Consider the following 9,239-nt stretch of genomic DNA (forward strand, 5'->3'; position numbering starts at 1 on the left):
TTTAATATATATATATGTAGTTCCTTTGACTATTTATGCAAATTTTGGAATAAGCTTAAAGCTGAGAAAAACCGTACTGGAATCTTGACAGGAATGCCATTAAACCTACAGATGTGGCTGGGTGCGGTGGCTCACATCTGTAATCCCAGCACTTTGGGAGGCCGAGGTGGGTGGATCATGAGGTCAGGAGATCGAGACCATCTTGGTTAACACTGTGAAACCCCATCTCTACTAAAAATACAAAAAATTAGCCGGGCGTGGTGGCGGACGCCTGTAGTCCCAGCTACTGGGACTGCAGGAGAAGGGCATTAACCCAGGAGGTGGAACTTGCAGTGAGCCGAGATCAGGCCACTGAGTGAGTCTCACAGAGTGAGACTCTATCTCAAAAAAACAAACAAATAAACAAACAAAAAAAGCTACAGATCAATTTGGAGAGAACTAGCATACTTATTGAGTTTTCCAATCTATCAAGAGACCATGCGTCTTCATTTATTTCAGTATTCTTTTATTTCTTTCATCAGCATTTTGTAATTTTCAGCACAGAAGTCCTATACATATTTTGTTCAATTTATACCAAAGTATTTAATTTTCTATAGAATAAGTGGTATTATGTTTTTAATTTAGATTTGCATATGTTCATTGCTAGTGGAGAGAAATTGATTATATGTGTTCATCTTGGACACTGAAACTTTTTGGAAACCATTCATTCATTCTAGAAGGTCTTCATTTTCTTTTCTTTTTTTTGTTTTTGTTTTTGAGACAGAGTTTCGCTCTTGTTGCCCAGGCTGGCATGTAATGGCGTGATCTCGGCTCATCGCAACCTCTGCCTCCCAGGTTCAAGCGATTCTCCAGCCTCCCAAGTAGGTGGGATTACTGCTATGGGCCACCACACCCAGCTAATTTTGTATTTTTAGTAGAGATGGGGTTTCTCCATATTGGTCAGGCTGCTCTTGAACTCCCAACTCCAGGTGATCTACCCACCTTGGCCTCACAAAATACTGGGATTATAGGCATGAGCCATGGCGCCTGGCCTGAGGTTTTTATTTTCTAAGATTCCTTGTAATATTCTACATATATAATTATGTCATATGTAAATATAAAGTTTTATTTCTTCTCTATGCATATGCCTTCTATTTCATTTTCTTGCCTTATTGTGCTTGATAGAAGTTACAATACTGCAATGAATAAGAGTAGCAAGAGCAAACATCCTTGCCTTGTTCCCGGTTTTACAGGGAAAGCATTCATCTTACCAGCAAATACATTTGCTATAGATATTTTGTACATGTTCATTTATCAAACTGAGGAAGATCCTCTTAATGTCTTGTATGGAGAGTTTTTATCATGGATGGATATTGTGTTTTGTCAAATGTTTTCTCTACATTAACTAAGGTTATATAATTTTTCTTCTTTAGCCTATGGTGGGTTAATTACACTGATTGATTTCTGAATGTTGAACCAGTCTTGCTTACATAACTCAAGTAAATCCCACTTGGTTATGGTGTATACTTTTTACATGACTGTTTTCTGTTTGCTAGTATTTTGTTAAAGATTTTCGCCACTAAATTCATGGGAGGTATAGGTCTGTAGTTTTATTATTTTTGTACTGTCTGTATGGTTTTGACATCAAAATAATTTTTTAAATGTGTTAAGAAATGTTCCCACTTGGCTGAGCACAGTGGCTCACTCTTGTAATCCCAGCACTTTGGGAGGCCAAGGTAGGTGGACCACGAGGTCAGGAGTTCGGGACCAGCCTGGCCAATATGGTGAAATCTCGTCTTTACTAAAAATACTAAAATTAGCCAAGCGTGGTGGCATGCGCCTATAGTCCCAGCTACTCAGGAGGCTGAAGCAGGAGAATCGCTTGAACCCGGAAGGCAGAGATTGCAGTGAGCCGAGATTGCACCACTGCACTCCAGCCTGGGTGACAGAGCAAGACTCTGTCTCAATAAATAAATACACAAATAAATAAATAAATAAATAAATAAATAAATAAAATAATGTTCCCGCTTCTATTTTCTGAGGACATTGTGTAAAATCATCATTAATTCTTGTGTAAATGTTTGCTAGAATTCTCTAGTGAGGACTACAACTCTCTGGTACTCGGAAATTGGTTTTTTGGAGGTTTTTATTTAAAATTTAAATGATTTGATTCAAATTATGTCAACCTTTATGAATACCTATGCGTCATTCAAATTACCTATATCACCCTGATTTGAGTTGTAATAGTCTGTGGTTTCTGAAGAACTGATAGATTTCTTCCATGTTGTCATTTTGTTTTGTTTTGTTTTGCTTTGCTTTTTTGAGACAGAGTTTTGCTCTGTTGCCCAGGCTAGAATGCAATGGCGCAATCTCAGCTCACTGCAACCTCCCACTCCCCGGATTCAAGCCATTCTCCTACCTCCACCTCCTGAGTAGATGGGATTACAGGCATGCGCCACCACGCCAGGCTAATTTTTGTATTTTTAGTAGAGACGGAGTTTCACCATGTTGGCCAGGGTGGTTGTGAACTCTTGACCTCAGGTGATCCACCTGCCTTGACCTCCCAAAGTGCTGGGATAACAGGCATGAGCCACCACACCTGGCCTATATTGTCATATTTATGAGCATAAAGTTGTTGACAAGATTCCCTTATTACACTATTAAATGGATGGTGGAGTGATATTCCCTGTTTCATTCCAGATATTGATGATTTGTCATCTCATTTTATATTTTTAATCAATATTGCTACACGCTTATCAATTTTATTGATTTTTTTCCCAAAGAACCCTCTCTTTCATTAGTTTTCTCTACTTTTTCCTATTTTCAATTTTACTGATTTCTGCTTCCAGTGTTATTTTCTTCCCTCTACTTAACAGAGGTTTTATTTTGCTCTTTGCTAGTTTCTTAAGGTAGAAAGTCAATTATGGGTTTGCGACCTATCATCCTCTCTAATGTTAGCATTTAGTGCTATATATTTCTCCACCAGCACTGCTTTAGCTACCTCCCACATATATTGATATGGTATGGTCTCATTTTCATTAAGTCTATGCACTTCTACTATTGAATTTGAGGCCTCTTCTTCACTCCAGACTTTATTTAGAAGTCTGAGGTTTAATTTCTAAATGATTAGATATTTTCCTGTTGTCATTCTATTACTGATTTGTAGTTTGGTTTCATTATGGTCAGAAAACATACATACTCAGAATGATTTCAATTATTTTAAAATTGTCAAGGCTTATTTATGGCCCAGGATATGATCTATCTTTCTGAATATTCCATGGACACTTCAGAAAAAAATTGTATTTTGCTGTTGTTGGGCGCTATTCTTTTTCCCTTTTTTTTTTTTTTTTTAGACAGAGTCTCACTCTGCAACCCAAGCTAGAGTGTAGTAGCACAATCTTGGCTCACTGGAATCTTCGCCTCCCAGTTCAAGCGATTCTCATGCCTCAGCTTCCTAAGTAGCTGGAACTACAGGCATGCGCCACCACGCCTGGCTAATTTTGGTATTTTTAGGAGAGACAGGATTTCACCATGTTATCCAGGCTACCCTTGAACTCCTGACCTCAAGCAATAATATGCCCACCTCAGCTTCCCAAAGTGTTGGAATTACAGGCGTGGGCCACCGCACCCAGCCTTGTTGAGCACTGTTCTACAATGTTGCTTGAGTCCTGTTGGCTGATGTTGCTGTCCTGTTCTTCTATATCTGCCAGTAATCATGGCTAGTAATTCTACCAACCGCTAAGAGTGAAGTGATGAATTTTCCAACTGCAGTTAAAAATGTGCTTTTCTCTTTTCAGCTCAATCAGTTTTGTTTTATGTACTTTAAGGTTTGCTAGAGACACATTTAGGATCATTGCATTTTTGTTGGATTGATCCTTTTGTCATTACATAATGTTCTTTTTGTCTAATAATTTTCTTTGCTCTGGAGTCTACTGTATTTGATATTAATAGTGACACTCTTTGTTTTGATTAATGTTTGTACAGTTTATCTTTTTATATATTTATCAACCTATGTTGTTCACTATGTTATGAGTTTCCTAAGAAAACATTTTTAGGATGGGTGGAGGAAGATGGTGGAATAGAGAACGCCACCAATCATACCCACTCCCCTGCAGGAAGACTAAGATTGGCAACTATACACAAAAGAAACAGTTTCACGGGAACTAAAAGTCAGATGAGCACTTACCATGGTTTTCACTTCATGTGGCTAAAAGAGAACAGTTTGGAAGTTCCTAAAAAAACTATAAATAGAGCTATCAAATGATCCAGCAATCCCACTCCCAGGTATATACCCAAAAGAAAAGAAATCAGTACATTAATGAGATAACTCTGCTCCCATGTTTACTGCAGCACTATTCACAAGAGCTAAGATTTGGAATCAACCCAAGTGTACATTCACAGATAAAGAAAATGTGGGGCCGGGCGCGGTGGCTCAAGCCTGTAATCCCAGCACTTTGGGAGGCCGAGACGGGTGGATCACGAGGTCAGGAGATCGAGACCATCCTGGTCTACATGGTGAAACCCCGTCTCTACTAAAAATACAAAAAACTAGCCGGGCGAGATGGCGGGCGCCTGTAGTCCCAGCTACTCGGGAGGCTGAGGCAGGAGAATGGCGTAAACCTGGGAGGCGGAGCTTGTAGTGAGCCAAGATCGCGCCACTGCACTCCAGCCTGGGCGACAGAGCGAGACTCTGTCTCAAAAAAAAAAAAAAAAAAGAAAGAAAATGTGATACATATACACAATGGAGTACCATTCAGCCATAAAAAATGAGAGCTCCTGTCATATGCAACAACCTAGACGGAAACGGAGGCACAGAATATTAAATTTTGCATGTTATCACTTATTTGTGAAAGCTAAAAATTAAAACAACTGAACTCATGGAGATGAGGTAGAAAGTAAAAGGACGGTTACCAGAGGCTGGGAAAGATAGTGGGGTGGGGTGGGGGGAAGATGAGGATAGTTAAAGGGTACAAAAAAAATAGAAAGAATGAATAAGACCTAGTATTTGCTAGCGCAACAGGGTGACTATAGTCAAAAATAATTTAATTGTACATTTTAAAGTGACTAAAAGAGTATAACTGGATTGTTTATAACACAAAAGATAAATACTTGTGGGAATAGATACCCAGTTTACCCTGATGTGATTATTAGACATTGTGTGCCTGTATCAAAACATCTCCTGTACCCCAAAAATATATACACCTACTATTTACTCACAAAAATTAAATATTTTAGAATCATGTTTTATGTTTTTTCCATTCTGCCAATTTATATTTTAATTAGTGTACTTTTTACATTTAAGGTAAATATTGCTCTGTTAGGCTGCTATTTGTTTTGTTTTCTGTTTTCTATAAATATTTTTTATGGAATATAAATATTCCTAAATTTTAGATTCCATCTTGGTTTATTTACAGTGTTTCTAAGTGTACCACATTTTATAGTTTTCTCAGTAGTTGTTCCAGGTATAAAAATGTACATATGTAACTTACCATACTCTGTCAGGCATTTTACCACTTCAAATGAAATGTACCAAGTTTCATTCCACTTAGGCCCCTTTACCCTCCCCACATTTAAAATATAATTGTCTTAAGTGTTTTCCCTACATACAGAGCATTTTGCTCCAACCATCAAAAATGATTCTAGAAACTCATGAGAAAAATATATTTATCCCCATTTTTGCCAACCTCCAATCTTCTTTCTTTCCTGCATTCCAAGCCTTCTTTTGCTATTTCCTATTTAGAGAACTTTTAGCCAATTTTTAAAGGTAGGTTTGCTAGCAACATTTTCTAGCTTCCCTGTCTAATAATGCCTTTAGTTCCCCTTTATTCATGAATATAGTTTCAAAAGATACAGAATTTTTACTTGATAGTGCTTCTCTTTCAGTTCTTGAGAAAATATACTACTTCCTTCCAGCCACCACAGTTTCAGAAGAGAAATCCACAGTCATTCCCTGTAGGGAATATGTTGCTTCTCCCTGGCTACCTTGAAAATGTTTTTTGTCTTTAGTTTTCAAAGATTTAATTACAGTGTGAGTTTGCCATGGACTTATTTGATGTTACTTCAGACTTGGGAAAGTGTAGTTTTATATCTTTTGCTAAATTTGAGAAGGTCCAGCCATTACTTCTTCAAATACTTTAAATACCTCTTTCCCTTCTTTCTGATGTTACAAATGTTAGTTCTTTTGTTATTGTCCCATTTTCCAAATACCGAGAGAATCAAACCCCACCCCATTCCCTCCTGCCTTATGACTTTGTCTAAGCTACCACAATCACTCATAAGGAAAACTACCACAGGCCTTTAATGAGCTCTCTATGCCCTATGCCCTGCCCAACATTTTCTCTATACAGGTGAGAAACATCTTATAGAAATATAAATCAGATGTTGCTCATCTGCTGAAAATCTACCACTAAATTAAAAATAAAATTAACTGAGTAAGGCTTATGATAGGCTCACCTTTGGACTCTAGCTGCCTCCCTCACCTCACCTCCTGCCCTTCTTCCAATCAACTCCTCCCTTCAGTCTCTGTGACTTTTTGGTTATTCCTGAAAACCACCAAGCACATTCCTGTCCAAGGCTAGCAGCTACTATTACCCCTGCTGAAAAGGAGCAGAATCCTCATGGCTCACATAGTCATTTCATTCAAGTTTCTGCTCTAATGTTGACCTTATTAAGGTTTCCCCTGACTGTTCCTTAAAGTACCACATTCAGCTAATCTAACTTGATTTAATTTCTTTCATAGTCTTCAAAACCACAGAACACTTAATACACATAAACATATAAGTATATATACTTAGAGACATAATTTTTATATATATACATTTATTTACTTATTTTTGAGACAGAGTCTCGCTCTGTCACCCAGGCTGGAGTGCAGTGGCGCAATCTCAGGTCACTGCAACCTCTGCCTCCCGGGTTCAAGTGATTCTCCTGCCTCGGCCTCCCAAGTAGCTGGGATTACAGACACCTGCCACCATGCCCAGCTAATTTTGTATTTTTAGTACAGATGGGCTTTCATTATGTTGGTCAGGCTGTTCTCGAACTCCTGACCTCAAGTGATCTGCCCACCTCGACCTGTGCTGGGATTACAGGTGTGAGCTACCACGCCCAGCCCAGCCTAATTTTTTTCATTGTCCTCAGCACACAGCAAGTACTCAAAACTTATTTGCTGAGCTTAAAAATGAGTGTATAAAAAATTATGACCACAGTGCTGGGCACAGTGGCTCACGCCTGTAATCCCAGAACTTTGGGAGGCCAAGGCAGGTGGATCACGAGGTCAGGAGATCGAGACCATCCTGGCTAACATGGTGAAACCCCGTCTCTACTAAAAATGCAAAAAATTAGCCGGTGTGGCCGCGGGCGCCTGTAGTCCCAGCGACTTGGGAGGCTGAGGCAGGAGAATAGCGGGAACCCGGGAGGCGGAGCTTGCAGTGAGCCGAGATTGCACCACTGTACTCCAGACTGGGCGACTGAGCAAGACTCTGTCTCAAAAAAAAAAAAAAAAAATTATGACCACAGAATAAACACAAAACAATGGAGGTTAAGAAGGGACACTGAAAGTGCTTTGAGAAAAATAACCAACAATAGTAAAGATGAAGTGGGCAAAGACTGAACTATTGGCAGGTGTAAGAATGGTAAACATTCAAAAAATGATTCAAAAAATGATTCAAGAAGAAGAAATTTTTTGTGAGTAGTATCTGGAAGTTTGATTTAGGAATCAGTATTCTCCATCACTTCCAGAAGTTAGGATCCCTATGGAAATGTTCTTGAAAAATGTTCCAAAGTTGCCAATCCCTGAATTAACTACTGGAAACAACAAATCCCCTGACGTCAATCTGTGTAGTACATATTAACTCACCTGGAAACCTCTGGCTTGGGAATTCTTCCTCCAGTCTCCATGGCTCTTCTCCTTGTTCCAGCCTGAAGATCACCTCTGGTTTGTGAACACAATACCCTGTCAACAGGAAATAATTCAGGATTTGGACAAAGCAATCTAGACCTCAGGCCTCTGAAGCAGGAAGAAGCTTCTGGGGCTGCTTCAAGTTGCCAGAGGAACATTTTCACCGAAGAGGTGAACACAAGTATCTTCTGGTGCTCAGAGGTGATCAATCAACACTGACTTCTGAAGCCTAACTTTAAATATCATTAAACTATACAGACTGCCCATATGCTTCATAATCAAAAGAATAAACAAATGCTATTTAGAATGATACAGTGAACAGACCTTACCCACTGAGACAAGGTTGCTGTAGTTCTCCAGCATCACATCTCTATACAGAGCCCTCTGACTAGGGTCCAGGTGCTGCCACTCCTCCTGCGTGAAGCCCACAGTCACATCTTTAAATGATACTGATCCCTGGAACTTCTGTTCTACCTGAAATGTTCAGAATTAGGTGGTATGAAGAAAGAACTATGGGCTAATCCTTACCATGATTATTATTCACAGAGTATTTGTTTTACTTTACACTTTTAGGGAAAAAAGATCTTAACAAAAATATTCTGCCATTAATGCATTAAGATATTAATTCATGCAAAAAAAATCAAGTTCCTACAATGTATCTTGAACTATCATCACTGCTGGAAATACTAAGATTAATAAAAATCTTCCTGTGTTCAGAGAACACACAGAATGGTAAGAAAATATATGTGATAATATGTTATAAGTACTAACGTGAAAGTACAAACTCTAGACTAATGTTAGGAGCAAAGTTAGCTCTGCTTTGAGCTTCACTGAGGAAGTACAGCTGTTGGTTGAATTATGAAGAACACTCTGTTATGTTCTTTATAAGCATGGGGCGATGACACAAGCAAAAGTGAGGGCCTGCAACACACTGCAGAAATCAACAAAAGGGCAGACAGCACAGGAGATGGCCTGGTGCTGTCTTGAGAAGAAAAGCCAAGCAAATGGGTTATAGAGTAATTTTAGACCAATGGTCTCCAAAGTATGTGATCATTTAACATTTTCAAGAATATTACTGTGAATTACAGATTTGTATTTACAAATCACAGAAATAAATTGTCAGTACATTTATTATGAATTCTAATTTAATTCTCATTTGGATTTAAAAATGTACAAAAAGAGCCTGACATTTTCTTCATCACAATACATATTCTGGGTTCTAATCCTTTAATTCAGAGACAATAATAAGGATGTGTAGAAAATGGAAAGATTGGGGGGCGGAGCAAGATGGCCGAATAGGAACAGCTGCAGTCTCCAACTCCCAGCGCGAAGGACACAGAAGACCGGTGATTTCTGCATTTTG

At 38.8% G+C, this 9,239-nt stretch overlaps 2 protein-coding genes across 13 annotated transcripts in view; one reads left to right on the forward strand and one right to left on the reverse strand.

Moving 5' to 3' along the window:
• Positions 1-9,239, forward strand: part of ZNF248 (zinc finger protein 248) — a 363,665-nt gene that overhangs the window by 292,618 nt on the left and 61,808 nt on the right. The gene's annotated exons all lie outside the window — the stretch shown is intronic.
• LOC105525241 (zinc finger protein 33B) overlaps positions 1-9,239 on the reverse strand; it is a 54,270-nt gene that overhangs the window by 33,256 nt on the left and 11,775 nt on the right. For 7 of the 12 annotated variants that reach the window (XM_011960783.1, XM_011960782.1, XM_011960777.1 and 4 more), the window contains 2 exons: positions 8,206-8,350; positions 7,835-7,930 (listed from right to left, as the gene is read on the reverse strand). Coding sequence is in view for 6 of the 12 variants with exons in the window: in XM_011960777.1 (XP_011816167.1) it covers positions 7,835-7,930; positions 8,206-8,350 (241 nt within the window). In the remaining 6 variants the exon portion in view is untranslated. Of the gene's footprint in view, positions 1-7,834; positions 7,931-8,200; positions 8,351-9,239 lie in introns of all 12 variants that reach the window. The other 5 variants (XM_011960785.1, XM_011960784.1, XM_011960780.1 and 2 more) reach the window with 4 other exon arrangements.

The sequence above is a fragment of the Colobus angolensis genome, unplaced genomic scaffold, assembly GCF_000951035.1.
Source record: "Colobus angolensis palliatus isolate OR3802 unplaced genomic scaffold, Cang.pa_1.0 Scaffold524, whole genome shotgun sequence".
NCBI classification, from domain to species: domain Eukaryota; kingdom Metazoa; phylum Chordata; class Mammalia; order Primates; family Cercopithecidae; genus Colobus; species Colobus angolensis.